Raw genomic sequence first — 24892 nt, 5'->3', positions numbered from 1 at the left:
TTTTAAGACCAAGTTTTGTTTGTTCGAAGTAGTTAGGTCATGTTTATGTTCCACACAGTAGTGCTATTCCTGCCGCATACTTGACAAAATATAACTACTAGCTCTATAATAATAAAAAGCAACAATCCTAAGTAGAGAGTAAAAAATTTAGGTGAATGGAAGAATGACCTTCACCTTGGTCATGCACTTATGGTGTCTAAACATATTTGCCTTTTACTCATAGTCAGTAGGAGCAAAAAGTATCAGTGTTGTGCATAACACAATTCAAGTCAACATTTCTATAAATGTGCTACAAAAATAATATGTTTAAAGATTCATTCCCCTAAGCAAAATATCTTGAACAATCACAAAATTACATAGTATTTAAAATTTCTGAAAATGATTGTTTGTTGTGGAGAATATTTATATAAATTGTTACTGATGTGAACATATACTTTGAAACCTGAAATAGATTTTTTTCAAGGAGCAATAAAAATATAATCTATCTATTTGGTTAAAACACCCAAATCGCTTTCCAAAAAAGGGCAAGGGTGTTACCCAAATTCATGTCAGTTACATATTTAATATGTAGTAAGTCATGATTGCCTAGTCAATAACTTTGAGACAGAATAAAATACTAACTTCAAACTCATAATTCTATAAATTATAAGGTCTTTCAGTGTTTTGAAATTTTAAAGAGAGTGGCTTGTAAAACCCACTTATGCCACAAATATTGATTTGGCACCCATATTAGGCACTGAGGATAAATACCAGCCCCCAAACAGGCGTGGTTCTTTCTATACCGTACATAGATAGCATTGTGGTGAATTTAGCTGTACAAAGTTAGAAGATAATAGAACCTGAGGTTTTAGAAATAGTATATTATTACTATCAAAAGTAAAGTGATTTTATAGTTAGGATTTTTCCCCTGGATAATTCCACTGAATTGGAAGTATTCAATATCTTCCTGATTACTGAGACAAAGGGGAGGTATAATGCTATTTTTAAGGCCATACAACACACACATACAATCATACACAGTTATATGCACAGAAACATGTAATGTGTTCTTAGCATGTCAGTGCTCCAAAATTCAGTCCCCAACACAGACAGGAAGACCTCTAGCCTTCACTGGTCACCTGTGAAGAGTGTGTGCACCTCTGTGTGCACCTGTGGGAGAGTGAGTGTGGACAGTGTGGCAGGCGCAGGAAGGACGGGCTGTAGAAGAGGCTGTGCAGGGGCCGTGGCTTCCTGGCTCTGCTGTGTGCTGCTGACCTGGGTGCTCTGTTAATTTGGTCAATTCCCAGAAGCTAGATTCCCTCTCATTAACTTGCTTTGTGACTGTTGTGTGGCCACAGCTCACTAAATCCCAGAGCATTTCTGAGGGCCTCCTGGACGCTGAGCCAGCCAGGACCGCTGTGTGTCAGTGATGGAGACACTTGAACTTTGTGTACGTGCTTCTCGTCTGTGAGGCTCATGAAAGGCAGGTCCCCTGGAAACGGGAGACAGTGACTGCTGTTGACCTCTGGGAGACTGCAGGCATCTCAAGCTGTGTTGCGCTGACTGCTCAGGCATAGGGGTGAGGGATGTGCTGTGCTGGCTGCCCAGGCGTAGGGGTGAGGGCTGCTCAAGTGTAGGAGGGTGAGGGCTGCAGGTGCTGGCTGCTCAGGCGTAGGGGTGAGGGCTGCAGGTGCTGGCTGCTCAGGCTTAGGGGTGAGGGCTGCAGGTGCTGGCTGCTCAGGCGTAGGAGTGCTGCACGGTGCTGTGCTTGGAAACCCTGGTGGACGCAGTGGTTACAGTGCAACCAGAATGACCAGACTCCTCGGAGCTGAAACTGGGCGGAGGGCCAGGGATTCCAGCTCCCGTAACCACAGTCCTTCTGGCCGTCACGGCCGTTTCAGAGGCCACCGGGGCTCTGGACTGCAGGGTGGAAGCGGGTGTCAGCACCCTCTCAGTCACGGTCACGCTCCGCCCGCCTGCTGTGCTGGCCTGGGCCTGAGTGGACTGCACGCCCGAGCTGGGAGCCAGGAAGCTCTCTCGCTCCCTTACCATCATGTACTGTCCGTCTGGAAGGTGCGCGGTGCCTTCCAGGGCCCCCGACAGGCCCCCACTGGGCTGTATGAGCCTCTCCGTGACCGTGATGTTGCCTTCATTAGCATAGTGCTGATGAGCGTAGTGCTGATGAGCACAGCGCTGATCCACCGCGGCAGAGGCTGGCGCGTACACCCGCTCCGTCACTATGAGGCCCTGAGGCTGCCGGGGACCCAGGACCACCATGGGGGGCGGCCCAGTGGGGCCCGTGGCAAAGGACGTTTCGGTCACGATGACATTTCCGGCTGCCAGTGGGTCAGGGAGCTGCATGGCTACCTGCTGGCCCTGCTTAGAGGACACAACCCTCTCGGTGACTGTTTCCCGAGTTATTTCCTCGGCACTGGCTTCGCGCACACGTGTGGGAACTTGCACGCTCCCAGCCGAGGAGAAGGAACTCTCTGAATGGACCCTCGTTTGCTCGGAGAGGGCGTGGGAAGCGGTTTCTCTCACGGGTGCCGGCCTCTGCTCAACTTCCAGGCCCATATCTATTTTTCGGCCCAAGCACACTTCAGCCAGCGTCCTGAATTTCAGTCCTAAGTCATCCAGGAAGTGGTCATCCAGCTCTCCTTCGATAAAACTGCAACAGCCAATGGAGCCGTGGAGCGACTCGGTGTCCTCCTGAGAATACAGCAGGAGGCAGTCTTTGCCTACGAGACTGTCCTCTTCCTCATTGTAACAGGCGGCTTTCTAAAAAGGAAATGAAAACAGGCACAGAATCAGTGACACCACCTCATTTAAGGACAAGACTATATTCCTGCCCCAAATCCGTAACTGGAGCGAATTGCAAGGAAACATTAGAGACCCACACTGAAGGACATCCGACAACACATTGGCCCCTATTCTTAAAAAATATCAGTATTGTGAGCCCAGTCGCCATGGCTCAGTGATTGAGTTGACCCACGAACCAGGTGGTCATGGTCCAGTTCCCAGTCAGGGCACCTGCCAGGGTTTCGGGCTCGATCCCCAGTAGGGGGTGTGCAGGAGGCAGCTGATCAATGATTCTTTCATCATTGATGTTTCTATCTCTCTATCCCTCTCCTTCCCTCTCTGAAATCAATAAAAAATATATATTAAAAAGTAAAAAAAAAATATTAAGAAAAAAAACCGTGGGGTCATAGGTGATCACTACTTAAATCAGCTGACGGACTGGTTCAATGGGTTGCATCTCTCTTCCCTCGTTACCTGTCTGCAATCTCTTTCAAAAAAGAAATAACAAAGTCCCATCCAGATCCAAGGCAATAACTAGCCTAATCATATCACATTCACATATACACAGTTTTTCTCCCAAACCTACAACCCAACCCTTACCTCAGTGAAATAGCTTCCTAGGAATTCCTCACTCATTGCACCAGCAGCCGCACGAGCTCCAGCCATGTCTCTGTAGATCCCTGTGGCCCTGGTGGTCCTGACGGTTTCGCCGCCTCGGAGGGCTCCTGCTATCCCTGTGACCTGGGTGGTGCCCCCGGAGAGGTGGCTCCTGTGTTCCTCCCACCGTCCGTCCACCTCGGACATGTCATGCTGCACTCTGGTGAAGGAAGCGGAGCTGCCTCCTTTCACGGTGGTCTCCTTGGCTGCCATGCCTCCCATTCCGCTGCCCACGGCCATGCTCTCTCTGTGATCCGCTGTCAGCAGCGATGGCACCACCTGTGAGGGCAAATGCAGTTGAGAACTGAGTCGGAGGGGTGAAGCGTCCGTCCGGGTGGTAGGATCTGAGCTAAGTGGGCACACAGTAAGCTCTTTCCATAGAAACAAATTCGGAAAACAATTTTGGGTTGAATAACTTTTCTTTAAGGCTTCTAAAGACCCCTCCCCCCCTTCTACCTTCCTGTTTTTTTTTAGATGATTATAATCCAAGGAGAAAACAAAAGTTATTTAAATACTCGAGGACCGGTGAGTGTAATTCATGCATGGGTAGGGTCCCTAGGCCTGGCCGACGATCAGGGCCGATCGGGGCCTTCCAGCGACCGGCTGGGGCCTCCCTTCCCCAGCTGCCGGCTGCTGGCTGGGGTCTTCCTTTGTTCCATGCCACCCCCTGGTGGTCAGTGCATGTCATAGTGAGTGGTTGAACTCCCGAGGGGACACTTTGCATTATATATATATAGTCATGGCTTATTTACTCTGTTGGCACCAATTGCATTCCAACTTTCCTCTAGAGCAGTGATGGTGAACCTATGATACGCATGTCAGAGGTGACACGCGAAATCATTTTTTTTACCAAAAAATGCCTTTGTTAAATGGCATTTAAATATATAAAATAAATATCAAAAATATAAGTCTTTGTTTACTATGGTTGCAAATATCAAAAAATTTCTATATGTGACACGGCACCAGAGTTAAGTTAGGGCTTTTCAAAATGCTGACACGCCGAGCTCAAAAGGTTCGCCATCACTGGTCTAGAGTTTAAGGCCTCTTTATTATGATAGAACCATTATTTTTTGTCTAGCTGGATACATGGTCATCGCAAATACAGATTCTATTTTTAAGCCTCCATTGCTGGTAGAAGTGCCACCTGACTAAGGCTGGTGAATGGGATTTCTGGCAGATATGGAGGATGTATCTTTCGGAAATGTTTTTCAGGGGTGGGTCTTCACCTTTTTCCTGTCTGCTTTTGGGAATGTGGGGACAGAAGTGAGTGTCTGGAGCATGAAGACAGCAGGGGATGGAACTCATCTGTGGAGGGACAATAAGGAAAAAGGAGCCGGCCGCCATATGGGATCACCCTGTTGGTCCTGGACCGCCCACGTGTATACTTCAGCCATTGTTGTTCTGCGTGCTCAGATACTTGATGCTAAGTCATATCTTATTAGACATGAAGCTCGCTTCAGATTATGATGAGAGACTCGGGGTGAAGACTCAGTGAAGAGAAACAGGAGATGCTATTAAGTAGGTAGAAGAGGGGGTTTCATAATCTTTTACAACTGTAATGGGTGGTGGGCTTACCTCTGCCAACCCTGTGTACTGAGGAAATGAAAATGCAGGAACATCTGGTTGTGAAAAACTGCCCATTTAGCATTGGCAATAAGAAATATTTTCATCCTAAATCTCTACACACTCTTGTTCTCTCTAACCTTTGTTCTACATTCCCTGTGTCACGACCTGACCCCTTTTCTACATTCTTTGTAACCCAGGACCTGCCACAGTACAGCAAAGCCACCTCAACTCTGCCCTGGCAACGAACACAAAATATGTCTCATTTAAAGGCATGCGAATGAAATCTGTAAGGACCACGTTACTGTCTCATGACCTAACATGTTAGAAACACTTCCCAAGGGCCCTTAAAATCAGAAAAGGAGACGAGTTCCGTGCTTATCCCATGATCTGACCTTGTCTTCAGGTGGTGCCCCTTCGTTATTCCAAGCGTGCAGCATCTCCACAGTGCCAGGAATGGGGGCGAAGCCTTTGGCGCCTTCTCCACACTGCCACATCAGCAGTAAAAGTGGTACAACTGGACAGAAACAAAATTAAGCACAAAACACGTTAGTCCCAACTTAATTTTAAATATAATTTAAATATAATTTTGGAATTTGCATATATCACTTCCTGGAATTCAGTCTTCACTTATTTACAACCCTATTTTTTTCATTTTCTTTTCTTCACCCTGATCCAACCTCGCCAAGCTTGTCATGGGAGAGGCACACCAAAGTCTACAGGCAGGATGTGGGGTCCTACAGATTTAGAGGCCTTGTCTGTCAGGAAGAGGCTGTGGCGGGTTACTGAGTGGAACACCAAGACTGAATACGATAGTATCTAAATCATCAAAACCAACTTAAAGACTTCAATTTTTTTAAACCATTTTCATCCTTATTTTTATATATTTATTAAATCCTCACTTGAGGATTTTTTTTAGAGAGAGTGGAAGAGAGGGAAAGACAGAGGAACATCGATGTGAGAGAAACACATGCATTGGTTGCCTTCTGCACATGCCCTGACTAGGGCCTGGGCCGGGGAGGATCCTGCAACAGAGGTGCATGCCCTTGATTGGAATCGAACCCAGGACCCTTTGGTCCTCAGGCCAACGCTCTATCCACTGAGCTAAACTGTTTAGGCCACTTTCATTTCTAATATGAGAATATCCACTATCCAAAAAAATATATGTGTTAAAAAAAATCAAAAGCTTCTAAGGGTAGAAACATTTTAACATGCTCAAATATTTGAGCACATTTGAATTTCTATAATACTTCACCACTTTCTCCTAGAGTAGAGGTGGGCAAAAGGCAGACTCACTGAGGTTCAAATCTATCTTTGAGTTACTTGAGTACTTCTTTCTAAAACGATTCTTCATTAAAACCCCTTAGGATAGATCAAATACTCAGTACAATTTCAGAGCTCCCCCCTTAAATCTCATTCTACCTCCAGGAAGAAGTGAAGGCCAATGCTGGCCTCTCCATCAAGGTCGTAAAGACTTTGACTACACCTGTGCACAGTCCACCGGAATTGGGTGTTACTGCCACTCCCATTAGGCAGCTTCCAGCGACGAAATGATGACTCCCTAGACATTTCCTATATTAACAGGTGGCAGCACAGTCACTGTAGCTACTGTGAGCAATAAAGATTGAAATCAAACGGGGAGTTCAACAGTTGTGGAAATTCAGCAAATATTTGTCAAAGGTGTACCAGGTGCCAAGTGCCACCGTAGGCCCCGGGGAATGTGAGTGAGAAGGCAGTGTAGGGACTCCCCAGCTCCGGGACCTCCCTACCAGCCTGGGGAACTGAGGGAAGTCACTTAGTGGTGTGTGTCTGTATCATAAAGCAGAGACGATGGTATGAAAGCACACTGTACACTGTTGAGTGGTGTGCACTCAATCGCACACCTACTGATGGCTTCGCCAAGCTCTCCCTGTCACTGAAATGGCCGGGCTGCTTCAGAAACGGCCCTCTGCCCACGTTCAGTGGTCAGGGGCAGTGGTCTTCCACGTGACCCCAGACTGCAGTCCTTTGTTCTCTCATGAAAGGAACCCTGAGGTCTTGGAGGACATGCAAGGCAGGCAGGACGGGTCCTCACTGTTGGGAAGCACAGAAGTCTCAATGCTGTAGGCCCCACTGAAGGGCAAGCCACGCAGAGGGTCTGGGGAGATGAAGGGCAATTCATGCAGAGGGTTTGGGGAGATGAAGGGCAAGCCACGCAGACGGTCGGGGAGGTGGGCTCTGACCAGTTGGATGTGCAAAGCAAAGATGAATGAGAATAAGATGAGCTTGTGAAATAACCTTGTATCCATAACGCAAATTCAGGCACCCAATCTTGTCTGAGTGCCTCCTGTGGGCAAGGCCCTGTCCTAGGCACTGGGCAGCGAAGAAGACACCAGGGCCTTGCCTCACAGACCTGCTCAAACGGGGGGCACCACCTACTCGAAGTCAGTCAGAGAAAGGCAGATGCCACAGGATTTCACTCACATGTGGAATCTAAAGAACAACACAAATAAACAAAACAGAAACAGACTCACAGACACAGAGACCAGACTGCGGGTGCCCAGCGGGGAGGGAGGTTGGGGGACTGGGTGCAAAAGGTGAAGGGATTAAGAAGTACAACTTGGTAGTTCAAAGCGGTCACAGTGATATCCAGTGCAGCACAGGGAATACGGCCAATAATATTGTAATAACTCTGTATGGTGCCAGGCGGGTACGGGAAATATCAGGGGGAATGTGTAGTAAAGTATATGATTGTCTAACCTTTATGCTGTGCACCTGAAGCTAATACAAACTAATACCGAATGTAAACTGTAATTCAAACATTAAAAAAAATGTTTTGTTTTTTTTTAAATGGGGACCCCAGCGTTGTCTATGTTAAAAGGTTGCTGAAGATATGCATGGTAGCCTTGGTGATTTAAATCAGAAAATGATACACTTTTATACAACCAAGTTCTGAGGCGTGCTCTAATAACCTTTGTTGAATTCACCCATGATCAATCCTGGTTTCCCTCCTCACCCTCGGTGTTCAGTGGGTGAGGATGACTGTAAAGGAACCCACGACTACTATGGTAACAACTCCAGGAAAGCCCTTCATGACCGAAGGAGCCAAACACAGTACTCACGCAGCAAGAGCAGAAGCGCCAAGATGATCAGCGCGATGGCGGCCGGGCCCAGGCCCACGTGGCCGCCGCGCAGCACTTCCACGCAGCCGCTGCCGTCCAGGCACTTGCACACCATGAGCTTCAGGACCTGCTTTTCCGAGCAGCTGAAGCCCTGGCTGTCCGAAATCAGGAGCTGGATGTCGCTTCTCCCGGGCTTCCGCTCGCGTTGCTGCAGCAGCACGCTGGTACCTGTCGGGGAAGAGGCAAGAGGGAGTGAAATGGCAAGAGTGAGTTACGGAAACATTTTATTTTTAAAGTAAGTTTTTACTGATTTTAGGGAGAGAGGAAAGGAGAGAGACAGAAACATCGACATTGATTGGCTGCCTCCTGCCACCCCCTGCTGGGGATTGAGCCGGCAGCTGGGCATGTGCCCTTGACCGGGAATGGAACTGGCTCTTGGTGCATGGGTTGATGCTCAACCACTGAGCCACACTGTCTGGGCTAGAAACAGTTTCTCATGGCCAATAACATTTAGCACCAGTTAGAAGCTTCATCCTTTCTTCATGGCTCTATTTTTTTTCCTTTTGGGGGGAGGGAAGGTGAAACTATCCACTTTTGGAGACACCCCAGAGGTGGGCTGGCATGTTGGTATGAAAAGGGTTTGGTCTAATTTCTTGCTTAGTCCAGACACTCCAAATACATGGGTGAAGAGCAAAGGATAGGAGTGGACATGCCGGACTTTTATGATGATTAGTCTTAGCAAAAGTGTGTGGTTTGCCAAATACTATAAACTATTGTATGTACTGGGAATACAGTGACACACAAGTGGTGAGTTAAATGGTATTTCTACTGAATGACCTTTATTTTATCATTTCACACAAAAAAAATTTATCCAGGAAATTTCAAACAGACAACAGAGAGAAGAGCATAATTAACTCATGGTGCCTGTCACCAGCTTTAACATTACTGAAAGCCTTGTAAAGTGACTGTGAAGAGTTGTTAAACTTTAAATGTTTAACAATAGATCTGTAAATTAAGAAAAACTTGGGTATGATATTTGAAACCTTAGAAAACGAACATTAATTGTTTAGGAAAAAAGTCTTCCGGGGGAGGAGGGGTGTCTTTGTACATTCAGAACCACCCGCAGGGCACCGGAGGCTCACATCCAGAAGGCGGACTTGCCTTCTGAGAGAGCTGTGTCCGGGAGTGGCCATAAGCATAAGGCTGTCTGGCATGGAGGGTCACAGAGACCCTCCTTCATGGGTGTCCATCACTCACCCGCTTCGTGACCTTGAACAAGCTACCTAACTTTAGTTAAATCAAGGTTTCCTCAGCTAGCATGAAGGAATGATGTTATGGAGAAAGGATTAAATGAGATCATGTGTCTGAAGGGCCAGCAGAGTGCCTGGCACATGATAAGTGATCAATAAATGTTACTTTTTGCTTAGACGGGCAAGATGCTCCTCAGCTTGTGAGACACAGTCACATCTTCAAGAGCAATTCAGAGAACGCCCAGCTATCATTAGGACATGAGGTGATTTTTCTTCTCTCCCTCTTCTGTTGTTCCAAATGGGTTATTGGATTCGAGCCAGACAAAGGACCCTATGCCCAAGGTTCAAAACCTCATTTTCTAACCCCTTTGAAAATGGTATTGGAAATCCTATATAGTAAAAGGTCATATGCAGATTGTCCCCTCCACCGGGAGTTTGACCTGAGTTCAACCAGGGGGTGGGGCCGCCCACCAACTGCCCATGTCCCTTCCCCCTTCTCGGCCTGATTGCCTGATAGGGGCGGCCGCCTGGACCCCACCCGTGCACGAATTCATGCGCCGGGCCTCTAGTATAATTTTTAAAAGAAACCCAGCCTCTAGTATAAAGGTTTTCAATTTGTCTTAATATTTTGACGTGTCGGCCAGTGACTTGGCTTACTTTCTTTGTGTATGATTTTCCATTCCTCTGCCATGCCGGCTGGTTTGTCAACGATGACGAAAGTGAAAGGGTCACTATTTGGGTACCCGTCCAGGTCCCTCGCGGTCACGTTCACATACTGCACGTCATCACAGACGTTTAGCACTGGGTCCACCAGCGTGGGGCAGTTGTCATTGATGTCTTCCACCGTGATCACAACAGTGCCAGTGATGGTTTTTCTAGGAGAATCTTAAAGGGAAGAAACAAATATGTATATTCTGATTCTACTGCTGATAACAAGCATAGTTTGAATTTTCTTGCCATTTTTATAAGAAGGTCCTAACAAATTAGGACACTTCCTATCCTAGATATTTTTCATAGTTAGATTACGTAATATCTTTTAATCCATTAAATAAGTAGAAATGTGAAAATTTCTCCACCGGAGAGATTTGATTTTTCTATAAGATCAAAAGGAAGGTCTGTGATGTTGGAAAATAACATCAAACCATATGTAACCAAGAAAAATATTTAATAACTTACCTTCTGAGATAGCTAAAATCTTTACAGTATATGTACCATTTTGGACATATCTGGATTCAAAATCAGGAAATTTTATAAGTTTAATCTCAGATGTGACAGAATCCACAGAGACCCAGTTGTCTATATCTTCCAATTTGGTGTATCTGTTTAAAACAAATAAAATTAATTTTGAATTCTGGATAAACTGTGCCTCTCTAATATTTACAACTTTTTCAAGTTTAAATTTTGCTTCACTGTATATGTTCTTGTTATAGGCATTAATTTGAAATGCTTTTAATTTCCTGAAACCATCCTAAAAGCTACTCTCTTTACTGCATACAACACTTACTTTGGAACCTGTCTTGTTCCTGAAACTCAAGACATACACACAGCGCGGCCATCCTTTGCCTGCTCGGCAGAGGTTCACAAGTCTGTCTCTAGCTCTCAGTCTGCTCTCCCTGAAGTTTGGGGGAAACCTTTGGAGAATGATGTAGTTACCCAACGAGACCCGGCGGAGAAAAGTGATCTCACATTCTATTGTTTATTGGCATCATATTGTTTATTATCAATATTTAAAAAGACCAATTTTAAAAATGGAAGTACTTTAACATTTTGGAATATTGTTGATCGCTAGGAGCAGTAAGGCTTCTTTCAGTGAGAAATGGTTCAAAGTGAAAGCAATGCTGATGAAGTGATTTCTGGGTTTCTTCCCTCAAAGCCAGGAGAATCAGTGAGGAAGGAGGTAACTTTGAGAAAGTGAAGGAGAGCTTTCATATTATGTCTTCAGAAATGTATGTAATTTAATACCATTGCGTTTACAAATAACTGAATCCAAACATAAGCCAATGAATATTTGGTTCAGTTAACCAGATTGATAATTTATTTTCTGTTAAGTGGCTGTTTGCTAATTTATAGCAATACTTGTTTACATTGCTATTTAAAAAATTCCAATTATATACTTTAACTGAAATTTCTGCTTTTTAATATTTCTACCAGTAAAGGATGATACATTTGGATTTTCACAAGTATTTCTGAATTTCATGTCTAGAATTTTAAAGCCTAGACTTAACTGATGTCAATGGTTTCCCACATTCATAGTTATAATAATACAGGCAGAGTCTTAGTAAGAAGGATCACATTTCCCATGTATGTGATCGCATTTTCGGAATTTTCTCTGCGGTAGAAATTACAGACATCGAGTAGGATGGCGGCTCATGTTATGCCAAATATCGATAAACAGTGGATGCATGTGAATAATCAGTAAAACAGTAAATTATGACAAAGTTAACGAAGTAATTCTTCTGTCCCTGTCAGCATTTCTAAATAGCAACCACTAATTAGTTAGGGAAATGTTAGAAAATTATTTAGTTTAGTTGTGCACCCCATTCCTTATCTGTTCAATAGGAGGTCTGAATCGACCTTTAAGCTCTTTCTCACACTGAAGTTCTGTCATTGCATGCTAAAGATGAAAGGAAATCCTTTTAAGAAATACGGAACATGGTTCATTATTTTTTTCCAGGCAGAACATATATTTTGATATATTTATCATCCTTAGCAGCCAAAGTTAAATAGGTGGGAAATAGAAGTTTCAATAAATAGCCCAGTATTATTGCAGGATAATGAACTAGAACCTAAGGCTCTCAGTGGGCAGCAATGAGAAATGGTCAGAGAGCATGCGTCCTCAGGGCTGGGGATCCCCGTAGGGAGGGCCTTGTTAGGGCTGGAGCCGTGGAAATAAAGACTAGACCACAAAACTCCCAAGAAGCAGGGCGGTTCCTGCAGGTATGGTGGGCAACACAGGGTCACCAAGACATTGCAGAAAACACAGTGGAGGCTGTTTGTTAATATTTTTTTGGGAAAAGGCAATTTGCTACTCTTGGATGATGAATTCTATTAGGAGTCACCAAGCCCGGCTAGTGTAGCTCAGTGGTTCAGCATCGACCTATGAACTAGGAGGTCACGGATTAATCCCCTTTAGGGCACTTGCCAAGGTTGTGGGTTCAATTCCCAGTGTTGGGCGTGCGGGAGGCAGCCGATCAATGATTCTCTCTCATCACTGATGTTTGTGTGTCTCTCTCCTCCCTTCCTCTCTAAAATCAATAAAAATATATTTTTTAAAAACGAAGTCACCCAAAGGAAAGAGACTGTTGCAGGGCATTCAGCATTCTTGCTGTGGTTGGCCACACACGTCGACACACTGTTTTCAAAGTGCTGGCACCCAGGGATTCAAAGGTAAGATTTCCCAGGCGCAAGGACAGCGAGGCAACCAAACCACCCGGGCTGACCGCAGGACCGGCTGTGCATGTGGGTGGCAGGTGGGGCTTCTTTATATTTGACCCGAGTGACTCTCACTGGGCTCCGTAAGTAACCGTCTGTAGATTCGCCTTCCCATGGCACGGACCTGCTATCTAAGATGTACTTTTACTCTGAACATTCACCCATCATGCAAACCTAAGGTGTCGCTCTAAGGGGGCACAGCCCAGTCCCTTCCGCAGGCACAGTGGTGCCATCTAGTGGGCTCTCAATCCAAGTATCCGAGTAAAAGCCACCATGACCAAGACCAAGGTTCCTCATCCCTGCACCAAACAGCATGGTTTCAATGAAGAGTCATTTCCAGGATTGATGTGCAAATGATACTGGTTTCTCCACATTAAAATACATGCGGCAACTATTTCTTTTAACCAACCTCGTATCAAGCGAAATTTGCAATACAATTTGCTGCTTCCTTTGCTGTTTTTCAGCCTTGCTAGCCAGAACTCTCTGAGGCAGGGACCCAGCCTCTGCCTTCACACTCGGGGTGGAGGGAGCGGGCCAGGGGAAATGTCTCCCTGCCTCTCAGCTGCAGGGACAACTCTGGGAAAGTTAATCTCTAGCCCATTGGGGAATTAGAATGCTGGGTGGGAAGAAATGAACTGTTCGCCTTTCATTGTGATTTTGTCGTTAACAGGCATTGAGAGTAATTTACGAGCAATTCTATTTGTCACTATGTCTTACTTTACACGGGCTGCTTGTCCAGTGTCTTCGTCAAAAGCTTGAAATTTCCCAATTACTTGGCTCAGGCTTGTTTTTTCCATGCTCTCGCTGGTGCGAATGGAGATGGTGCTGCTTCTGAAATGAATGCCTTCCTTCACATTCTTCACCTTGACTTTGATGGGGATGGCTGTGGGCTTATATTCACTCTTAACTGACTTGTGGAAAGTGGCTTTATTAGTGACAATAACGCTGAAGTCAAGATGCTTTATTTCTTCATAATCTAATTCCTAGAAAGGCAAAACCAAAGGGAATTGTTCAAAAGAGAGAATAGAACACACACGCACCCGCACCCACATGTGATTTGAATGTTGCATAGGAACATTTAACACAGCAGCACTGAGTATTCCAACTCATACTGATAACATGCAGTTAAAAATCTGCCAATGTGGATATTCGTAACTGTGAGGAGGATTATGAAATGTCCCCAATTAATTTTTTTAAAGGTCAATGTCATTTAAAAAACATTATGAACAATTTGAAGTGATTTCTTTTCCTAAGGAAGTTAATGGACACTCAATATCAGTTAATATTCCTTAAACTGGTTCCATGAGTTTGTTCTGGGGAAAGGGCTACAGACATAGTGCTTACCTTAATAAGGATCACGATTCCTTCATTAGTTTGATTATCAGTTTCGATGCGGAAATAACCCTTTTCATTTCCTGACACAAATGTAAAGTTTGCTAACCAATTATCCGAGCCTCTCTCATCTGCGTCCAGCACTTTTATGCGCATCACTTCTACATTGGCTCGGTTTTCTTCAACTGTCCCTTCATACTGCAAATCAGGAGCACAGGATTTTCATGTTAATGCCACACACACACACACACACGCACATACGTCATACATTTTTAGGTAAAACTAAGGTATGAATAAGTAGATACATTGGTTATAAGGATAATAGTTACCCTTTGACTCTCCACCACGGGTATATTGTCATTGACATCCAAAATACGGATCTGAACTTGAGCTTGCTTGACAGGCTTATCGGTTACTTCTCCTTCTTTGCCATCTCTGGCTTCCACTGTCAGAGTGTAGCTGCTGTGTTTCTGCAGGGCAATGCAAATACCACTGGGGTGAGCATCGAGCCTCCAAACCTGTCTCCTGGTTTTATTCACTTCGCCATCAAGGAAATGCACCACAGTGCAATTTACTCATAAGTAAGTTCCTGATCTGCTGTTATTCGTGTGAAGATGTTTATTTGCTGCCAGAGATTTTCCGGAAGGGGCAGAGAAGCCTGGAGGAGTTGCTGGTAGTTAATTTCTTAAAGATGTCCTTGGTGATATTAGTCAATTTCTTAAATACGTCATTGGTGATATTGTTAGGAGATGAGTCTCTCCTTAAACCAGTTTGTGCACAAGAGTGCTGTTCAAAGTGGCTTTTGCTCTACCTTGGCAGTGATGGCGAGAATACAGGGATCGGTTCTTTCTACCCTACACTTCATTTTCAGCTAATAGTGAAGCCAGAGAGACCTAGTCACCAGGAAAACCTGGCCAGTGAAGGCAAAATGTGGTGACCTGGACCTTTGTCCGGACATCCTGAGAGATCTGATTCTTAAAGGTGCCCTAGAGAACGGCATCTCAGATGTTCACCTCAAATGAACCCTGCTCTTCCCTGTGCCCCCACAGCGCCTCCATCTGTGTGGCGGGTCGTTACAGGGTGGCAGCCAGCAGGGTGTGTGGGGCGCGTGGGGCGCGTGGGGCGCGTGGGGTGGCTGTGCGGGGCAGAACTCAGTGACAGGAGGGCGGCAGAGGCCGCGCCTGGCTCCAGTGCGGCTCTGTCCCTTACTAGCTGTGCTGGATACACTCGCTTCCTTTGACCCCCAGTGTCCTCCTGTGTAAAATGGGAATGGATAATGAATCGATCTGCCTCACTGGGTTTCTAGGTGGATTAAATGGGTTCATCTACGTAAAAGGTGTGGAGTGCACCTGGCGTATGTAAATGTCCGATAAGGCAGATTATGGACTAAACTTGCCATACTTCAGGGACGGCAGCTTATTAAAAAGTCACACTACTTCAAAATAATACTTTTCCATTCTAATTTTATTGAAGGCATGGAGTAGAGGTTTAAGAATAATAAAATTCTTGAATTCTACCAAGATCTCAGTAGGAACGTTGGGCACAACCCCGTCCCTCTCTGGGCAGAGTGAAACATCCTTCCAAGAGATACAAAATGTACTGACTGCACTTGGGTGATGATTTATGGTTCTTAGGATCATCACCATTTTACTCATGTACACTGTTAAAATCTTCAAGTACGCAGCACTTGTAAGATTTTCTAGATCCCTTTTTTCTTTTAAAATTTTTCCTTTCCATTAGAAATAAAAATGTGAAATGTTTGAGAGAACAGCCTTTCGGGACACCTACTCAAATTTTCTTCCAGTTTGGGATTCACAGTAATTCTTCCCTTCACAAGTAGTTCTATAACAGGGCTGCCACCTCTACCTGTTTGCCTGCCCAGGCATATCCCTGAGCCGTAGAGGCGACCCCTGGTGTTTCATTACAGAACTGCAAACGAAGGAAGCTCTCCAGCAAACAGAACCCTGGCCCCCTTGACAATTTTAAATTTTCTAGCAGCCACATTCAAAAAAGTAAAAAAAAACAACCCTGATGTTAATATTAAAAATATATTTTATCTAACCTATGGTATCTCAAATATTATTTCAAAGCGTAATCAACAAAAAATTAAGATGGCATTTTGCATTCTTTTCTTTTTTTCATCCTAAGTATTCCCAATTTGGTACATCTTCTGTTTGTAGCACAACTCAATTTGGACCAGTCACATTTCAAGAGCCCAATGGCCACAAATGGCCAATGGCTGCCATACTGGACAGCATATCCCTAGGAGGGGATAATTCCAAGTGTTAGCCTATGAACTAGAAATACACAACAAAGCAAGAAAACTGAACAGAGAAACAGAGAGGAGAACCTGAAAGAATAAAGGAGAGTTTGGAAGATGAGCAACGTAAAATATTCATGTACCTCTCTGTCCAAGGTATTACTGACTGTATAAATCTCTCCCGTGTCTTTATTCAGGTAAAACATTGCGGGCTTAGCAGGCTCCTGAGATACGATTTTGTAGGAAATTTTAGAATTCATGGAATTGGGCTCATCTGCGTCTGTCGCATTGATTTTCATCACGAGGGTGTCTGGCATTAGAAACAAAGGCATCCAGAATGAAACAACCTTGACCACATGCATATATGTTACTTTATGTATCATTTCAGCTTGTTCCAAGTAGGATTTCACGTGTTTATCAAAACCACAGTTTACCAAGATCAAAAAACTGAACTGGACGAAGAAATAAGTATGAATGGATTGAAGGAGTAAGAAAAACAAGGAAAGGGCAGGACCAGCGTTAGTAGTACAATTCTTAGGGTGAAGTCCCCAACACTTGCTACAGGAGGGCCACAGATTTATTTACAATAGCTCTAATAAAAAAAGAAGGACGAACAGATACAAATAGATGCTTATTAAAATACAAACAGTTCAAGAGAAGCACAGCTGTTCTTCAGAATATTATCAAAGAGAAATGTCTTGCCTGGCTGGTGTGGCTCAGTGGTTGAGCATGGACCTAGGACCCATGATCCATGAGGTCACTGTTTGATTCCTGGTCAGGGCACATGCCCGGGTTGCAGGCTTGATCCCCAGTAGGGGGCGTGCAGGAGGCAGCTGATTGGTGTTTTTCTCTCATTATTGGTGTTTCTATCTCTCTGAAATCATAAAAATATGTTTTAAAAAAGAGAGAGAAATCTCTCCTGCAAGTGTTCATGTAGAACACTCTATTGAATGATGCCAATAAACCTGACATGAGTCAAAGGTCAGCAAACTACTGCCAGCGGGCAAGGCTAGTCGGCCACCAGTTTTGTAAATAAAGTTTTATTGGAACACAGCCATGCCTGTTTGTTTACATACTTTCTATGGCTGCTTTTCTGCTACAAGGCAGAATAGCTGATAGAGATCCGACATGTCACATCCATCCACCATATCTGTTCTGCAGGTATAAAACAAGTCATGTAAAATCTTTTGAACTTATCACAAAAAAGCCAGTTCTACACCTAGACAACAGGCTTGTTACTGTTTGTCCCGTGGTTAACACTCAGCCTCCACGGAGTCACAGGAGGTGGCATTCAGCCCCACTGTGGGGCTACAGCGCCTATGGGTATTCATTCATAAACACAGTCGACACTCACGTGCTGCGCTCAGTTCTTCCACGGACCCAACAAAGACTTCCTGAGTGAACACGGGCTCGTTGTCATTGATATCAAGAACTTTGATGCGCAGTTCTAACGGCTTCTCTAGATTGTTGCCTCTTTCATCCAAAGCATAACCAGTGAGCTGAAATGGCACAAATCATAGAAGAGATTAGATTTAACCTAAGGCAATGACCTGCCATGGTACCAAAAAATAATAAATCATGACAGTTACCAATGAAAAAACTCAAACTAATAAATATAAAATTGTTCTTACCAGGAAATACGGCGTTTCTTCTCGATCAAGAATGCGGGTAACGTTCAGTTCTCCCGTGTCTTTATCAAAGACAAACACACCATAAGGTGGCTCTGTGATGCCTTTCCCAGTGTATTTGTATCTAATTTTTATTCTTTTTTCTTCTGCAATATCAGAATGTATCTAGCATGGAAATAAGAGGGGAATATTATCTCTAGATAGAGTATTTGGAAAGTTGGGGAAATTTAACAAGATTTTTTCCTTTTCATGTAAATTTTATTCTTAACAACTTAGATAATTAAAATTAGTAAGAAGAAGAGTTATTCCCTATTGAACCCCAAAGAATCAATGCATTTTAGGGAAACATAACGAAAGAATGTGTGAATGACTGAGATATTTCAGAAAACCAAACCAAACCAAAATGAAAACCTCAGTTGCTCGCACACATACTGGGATGTGACGCCTGGATTACAAATCTGGGTTTTAGAAGGCTTTCTTGAAACGACCTGTTGCTGGGAAATGGAAAATACTATCTTCCGTTAGGTAGCTGCTCTTCCTCTCCAGGGGCTCGTCATGCACGACGTGTATAAGACTGGAAGGTGAAGTGAAACTTAGAAGTGTCTGCGCCAGAAGCCAAGCGACACAGGGATGGGACTGAGGGACGGGGTGAGGAGGGAAGGGAGCCCTGAGGACCCGGCACTGCTAATACCTGTAGGGTGGGGCTTCCAGCAGAGGGAGGGCAGGGCCAAGGGGAGGGGCTGGAATGTGGAAGGAGCTTAGATCAGTGAGGGTTGTAGCAGAGTGGCGGATGCGCTAGGAGCTGAGGTCAGCGAGGAGGTCAAGGCCATTAAATCCCAAGGGAAGCAATTGAAAGGGTCTCAGGGAGCGGGGGAACAGGCTTCGATTTGTCTTTTCAACCCATCACTCTGGCTGCTTTTGGGAGAATGAACTGTGGTGGGGCCGGGGGTTGGCATGGGGGTGGCAAGAGTGAGAGCAGGGACATAGGTCAAGACTTTCGGGAACACAGGTCAGAGATGACGCTGACTTGGACGAGGGAGTGGCAGTGGAGAGAAGTGGGCATAATCTTGCTACATTTTAAAAAAACTGGGTGGAATTATAGTGCCATTTACTGAAATGGGTAGAACTTAGAGCACATTTAAGGGGGAAAAAAAAAATCAAGGGCTCAGGTTTGCACATGAGATGTAACCATAGAAAAATAGGACACTGAGCATGAAAGGGAGTTATTAATTGTTGAGCCAGGACAGCAACATTCACGGAGACGGTCTCAAGCTGGATAGATGGTCACTGTATCTGTTTGGTATCAGTTTTTCATTTTAAAAATGACTCTTCAAGTATAGGGTGGCAGAACATGCCACTCCCAAATATGCCACCTTGGTATAGGTTTATTTTGACCTGAAGGCAATTGAGAAGAAGTGGATATAAAAAAGCTCTCTGCCCTCCCTCTATTTGTCTAGACACAGCACATAAATTTATAAAGGTGATCTCTCTCTCCTCTATCAAGGACAAAAGTTAATCGTCACCGACAACTTCAGACCCTTTTCAGTATTGAGATGGCACAAGGACTCCACATAACTTTACTAACGAGTCTTTTCTACCATCAGGTTACCAGATATCTGTCTTCCCACCATTTGCTGCCCCTACAAGTTCAAGGTCCTTTTCCTTTGCCTTGTCACTTCTCTAAGAATTGTTCCTTTCCTAAGATGCCCGAATTCTAACCAAACCTTTGAGTTACTCATCTCTGGATACTCCCACGTGTGACATGCATAATATACACGTTAATAAACTGCTTTACTTTTCTCCTGTTAGTTTTTCCTTTGTCAGTCCAACAGGTTCCCAGGGAGAGAACCTAGGAGGGTAGCAGGGAAAAGAAATTTTCCTCCCCAGCGTAGATTTCTTTTGATTATTGTAACATTTACACAGAGATTCAACTGGTGCTAGATCCCTTAACTCTTAATTTAATCAAAACCCCAAATTATATATATGTCTTCTCCAATGATGGTGCCTCTTCCAGAATGGGAAAGAGGAAGTTGTTTTTTTTTTTAATATTAAATTTATTGGGTGACATGATCATATAGGCTTCAGGTGGTTTCTATTTTTTAAGTTAAATTTGTTGGGGTGACACTGGTCAATATAAGAAAGAAGATCTTAAAATGAGAGGTTCCTGCTAAAAATTAAGCTTTGCTAATTTTCAAATACATCTGCAATATTAAAAGCCTAATTAAGTACATTATAGAATTTTCCTTAACTTTGAAAGTGGACATACAAGTCTTCTTCCACCACATTGTGGTGACATGCATGCATTTTCTGTTCCTCTTTAGAAAGTACCTTGGCGATCGGATTCTTTTTGGACAGATCCTCTCCTTCCCGCAGACTCACGGGGGCAGTGATCCAGGCTCGCTTCTGCCGCACTAAGTGAGTATGTTTAGGAAGCGGCTCATTTTCATTTCTGATGTGTAAGGTCTACAACAACAAAACATTGCCAAAAAGTGATTAAGTACCTAAGACATCAGGATGGTATCATGGAATTTACTAGAACTTTTAAGAAAGCTGTGTACATTTCAAGGTATAAATTTCATATTTATTAACAGACTTCCTTTTCATAGAGGAAATGTGTTTATACTCTAGCAAATTCTACAGGAGCTCAACAGATTGTCTCCAAACCAGTATAGCATCTGGGGTTTCATCTTTACCAGAAAGAAAAGATTTCCAAGAGTGAAGAGTTTAAAAGGTTAAAGAGTAATTTAGTGACCTTACAAATAAGCAAATTAAAATTAACATGAATTTTTTTTTCTTACTAATGGAAAATGAAGTTTAGTTTTTCTGTGGTAGCTTATATTTTAAAAATAAATTACTAAATGTTTTAAGACTAAATCTTAGTAACCTATTGATCTCAATTTGACTAAGAGCAGTGAAAGTGTCAGTTAATGAACTTATTGTTTTCATTGTGGGGTCAAGGTTTAAATTGCCCATATTTTGTTTTAGAACCTTTCCTGGAAAGTGATTGTATAAATTTTCAATTGTTCTTTAACAGATAATACAGGTTTTATCCAAGGAAAATTTCAATGCAGCTGACCTAGTGTCTTAAGATCAGACATGATTATTCTACTAGGTTTCTCATTTTCCTAATTTTGTAGTTCTATATAACAGGTATTTTATTTAGAAATATTTACACTGCTTATCTCTAGGTCATTAATTTTTTTCTTTGCTTTTAGTTGAAAAATTCTCCTATAACTTAAAAAATTAAATTATGTAACAAAAAATTAAATAATACTAAGGTTTATAATGTAAAAGTATAAAATTTTCCTCTACATTTTCACTCACACTTCTGAGTAGTCACTGTTAACAACTGGATGAATGAGTATCTTCTACGGTCTTTTCGTATGACCATAGAGTTGTACATGTATAAAGGTCTTTTCCTAAAAAAATGCAATGTACTATGCATGGTTCCTTACCTCTAAATGGAGTGCACTCCCAAAGTGAAAGCAGATCTGAAAAATAAAATTATTTATTTATTATTTAATACAATTTATTACTCCAGTTTAAATATTTTTTAAATGAATAACTAGGATATTACAGACATTAACAAGAAGAAAATAGGTTTAACACCACCACTATTCTCCTTTGTCAAAAGGAAACAAAATTTATTTTCTCCCCTTTGCCTCCCTACCATGTCCAGGGCTAGAGAGAGGAATCAACACTCTTTTTGGTCCACAATGTCTTCTCCAGGAAACTCAGGACACAACGAATATCTGAAAACCAACCCCAAACTCTCCTGTGATTTTCATCTCTTGTTCTTGGGGAACCCACTTACCTTTCCTCAAGGCCTTTAGTGTGCAAAGCCGCCCAGCACTCCCTCCCCCGCCGTCCCCCATGGGCCATACACACGGCTACCCACAGCCAGCCTTCCTTCCTCACCTTCCTGCGTCCCCCGGCTCTTTTCTCTGGTTCTTATCCAGCACTGTGACATTGAACTTCATCACTACACAGAACTACACGCAGTATGTTTACCCTAACATCCGGACAACACCTCCTAGTCTGCCTTTTGATGTTTGCTTCACTTTTCTCCTGGCTTAATCCAAACCAGCACTTTCTTTCTTTTTTTTAAAAAATATATATTTTATTGATTTTTTTACAGAGAGGAAGGGAGAGGGATAGAGAGTTAGAAACATCGATCAGCTGTCTTCTGCACAACCCCACTGGGGATGTGCCCGCAACCAAGGTACATGCCCTTGACCGGAATCGAACCTGGGACCCTTCAGTCTGCAGGCCGACGCTCTATCCACTGAGCCAAACCGGTCAGGGCCAAACCAGCACTTTCTAATGTGGTCGCCACGTGTGGTTATTTACACTTGAACTTAAATTATTTGTAATTAATAATTCACTTGCTCAACAGCCACGTGAGATAAGTGGCATGAGACATCGCAGACACCCATCTCTGCCGACAACTCGATTGGAGGACGCTGGTAGATTCCTACCAGCCATCCCAGACACGCCCTTCTTCTTTTGATCTGCTAATGTTCCTGCCTCACGTTCCCCCCAACTCTGTGAGCCCAACTGTTACTCTCTTGGATCCTGACCCTGTACTGACAAAAGTGCTTGGTTGGATCCGTCGCACACCCATGCTCTCTAACACCTGCTCCTTCCACAGGGCTGGTGTTAGTTTCCAGGGCGACCATATTTTTGTTTTCCTCCGGAGTCTAGATGACACCATGGTGCCCTCTGAGAGCAGCCCTTTCGTTCTCAAAAGTTTGCTCATTCAGACCACAAAGTACACAGCCCCTTATCTTTGTGTCTCTTATTGTATCCCCATCATGCATAGGATTCCAAACCTCATGACCTCATCTAAACCCAGTCACTTCCCAAAGGCCCCACCTCCAAAAGCCATCGCTGGGAGGTAAGGCTTTTTCCTAGGAATTTGCAGGGAGCACATTCGTTCCTTAACTATGTAGGAGAGAATTCTAGCCAATGAGATATCAGGAGAGTCTGGAAAAATGCCCCTCACTGATGAGAAGAGAAGCACACTGCCAACCTCTCTCCTCACCTGCCCTGGAGATGGGTGAGTGAGGATGAGACTTGGAATGGCGACAGCCAGCTGTGACCACGAGGAGAAAGCTAATGCAATGGCAGAGAAGCCAAACTGAACCTGTGGCATCTCCGAGTCACAGAACTGGTCAAATTTGGAGCCGCCCCATCTCTGACCCACTTTTTAAATATTCTTTTTATTTTAATTTTTTAAAATACGTTTTTATTGATTTCAGAGAGGAAGGGAGAAGGAAAGAGAGATAGAAACATCAATGATGAGAGAGAATCATGGATCGGCTGCCTCCTGCATGCCCCCTACTGGGGATTGAGCCCGTAACCTGGGCATGTGCCCTGACTGGGAATCAAACCGTGACCTCCTGGTTCATGGGTTGATGCTCAACCTCTGAGCAACACTGGCTGGGCTATTTAAGCCACCGTTAGTTGTGTTTAGTTACTTATATCTGAAAGCAACCCACCTCACAAGCCCACTTGGCATGGTTATTACACTAATTAAAAGAAATAATACACAAGTATCTTTATTGCAAATGACTGGCATGTAGCAGGCACTCAGTCAATAGAATTATGATGCTATTTCCTCTATTCCAAGACCTGCATTTTCCTCACCTTAAAATTTCTGAAATTTGGATTCATTCAGGCCTTCAATTTTCTACAACATGCTAAGTAATATAATGTTCTTAGATGTTGGGGAGAGAGACAAAAATAGATTGTGATGAGAGCTATAAAGAAAGTTAAAGCAGGGGCAGAGTGGTGGGTAGTAATGCAGGACTGAGAGGCAGCTCCCGGAAGAGGAGCGAGAGGGGTGCCAGGCAGTGCCCTGCGGGGACTAGCCAGGCCGTGGAGTGGGGCTGATGGCAGCGCCTTCGAGGTGGGAGCTGCTGGAGGAGAGTGAGTCGGGGGATGATGGCTGGGCTTTGGGGAGCTGGTGATCTTGTTTCTTAATCCTTTGTAGGCCGTAGGCGTCTATAGATGCAAGTGGCGGACCTCTGAATTAAATTCAAAATATCGTGGCGTGTGGGGATGGTTTCCGGTTTGGACGTGTGGCAATTAACCCGCTAATCTAGTCGCTGGTTACGTGGTGTGTGCAGTTTGAGAAAGTCCAGTAATTCAATACACTTGTAATATGTGCACTTTTCTGTATGTTACACTAACAAGCTGCAAAAATGTGTGTGCATCTTGAAGCTGAGGGGGTCTGGGAATCGACATGATAGTTCTGCTGTTGGCGTTTTATAGCACCTGTTGCAACAGCTTGTTTTCAGACCTTGACAAGGCAGGATGGGCTGAAACATCCACTCGGCACTCATTGCACAGAACCGAGGGAATCGTATAACATTCTGCCAGCTGTTTATGCCAGCGGTTGCCAGCCGGGAGCCCGTGAGGTCCGAAAGGTTGGCGACCGCTGGTTTATTGGATTGAAAACAATTAAGATCTTAACTACTCTTTTCTAAAGTGCATATGTAATCTGTAACTCTCTTCTCACAAGAAACTTAATGATGGAAAAATATCTTGAGCAGCATGCCTTTAAGACTGAAGAGGAGCCCCAAGCGGTTTAGCTCAGTGGATAGAGTGTCGGCCTGAGGACCCAAGGGTCCCGGGTTCGATTCCGGTCGAGGGCATGTGCCTTTGTTGCAGGCTCCGCCCTGGTCCGGGCCCTGGTCAGGGCTTGTGCAGGAGGCAACCAATCAATGTATTTCTCACATCAATGTTTCTCTCTGTCTTTCCCTCTCTCTTCCACTCTCCCTAAAAGTAAATCAATGGAAAAAATGTCTTTGGGTGAGGATTAACAACAACAAAAATAATAATCCAAACTCCCTGACCAGGCCTGTAAGGCCTTAGTGAGCTGAGCTG

At 44.0% G+C, this 24892-nt stretch overlaps 1 protein-coding gene across 1 annotated transcript; it reads right to left on the bottom strand.

The window, feature by feature from the left end:
• Window positions 1–7: 7 nt before the first annotated feature.
• DSG2 (desmoglein 2) lies at window positions 8–23156 on the bottom strand. The gene is made up of 15 exons (XM_015565692.1): window positions 23046–23156; window positions 21457–21492; window positions 20330–20464; window positions 18005–18166; window positions 17728–17872; window positions 16517–16683; window positions 14443–14583; window positions 14126–14311; window positions 13499–13764; window positions 10526–10668; window positions 10007–10234; window positions 8100–8327; window positions 5394–5515; window positions 3379–3714; window positions 8–2757 (listed from the first exon to the last, which is right to left on the bottom strand). Exons 1-15 carry the CDS (start codon window positions 23154–23156, stop codon window positions 1717–1719), a joined length of 3447 nt encoding a protein of 1148 aa, XP_015421178.1. The 3' UTR covers window positions 8–1716.
• Between the last annotated feature and the right edge of the window lie 1736 nt (window positions 23157–24892).

This window comes from Myotis davidii, unplaced genomic scaffold (genome assembly GCF_000327345.1).
Source record: "Myotis davidii unplaced genomic scaffold, ASM32734v1 scaffold520, whole genome shotgun sequence".
NCBI classification, from domain to species: domain Eukaryota; kingdom Metazoa; phylum Chordata; class Mammalia; order Chiroptera; family Vespertilionidae; genus Myotis; species Myotis davidii.
The sequence above is the reverse complement of the archived record's forward strand: the minus strand, read 5'-3'. Positions and strand labels throughout refer to the sequence as shown.

What these genes read in the sequence shown, in the direction of transcription:
- DSG2 (XM_015565692.1), bottom strand. Translation starts at nt 23,156, where the DNA reads ATGCCACAGGTTCAGTTTGGCTTCTCTGCCATTGCATTAGCTTTCTCC. An exon ending in GGAGTGCACTCCATTTAGAG is followed by an intron (nt 20,465 to 21,456) that starts GTAAGGAACCAT and finishes TTGTTGTTGTAG; the next exon opens with ACCTTACACATCAGAAATGA. An exon ending in CCGTGGTGGAGAGTCAAAGG is followed by an intron (nt 14,312 to 14,442) that starts GTAACTATTATC and finishes CCTGATTTGCAG; the next exon opens with TATGAAGGGACAGTTGAAGA.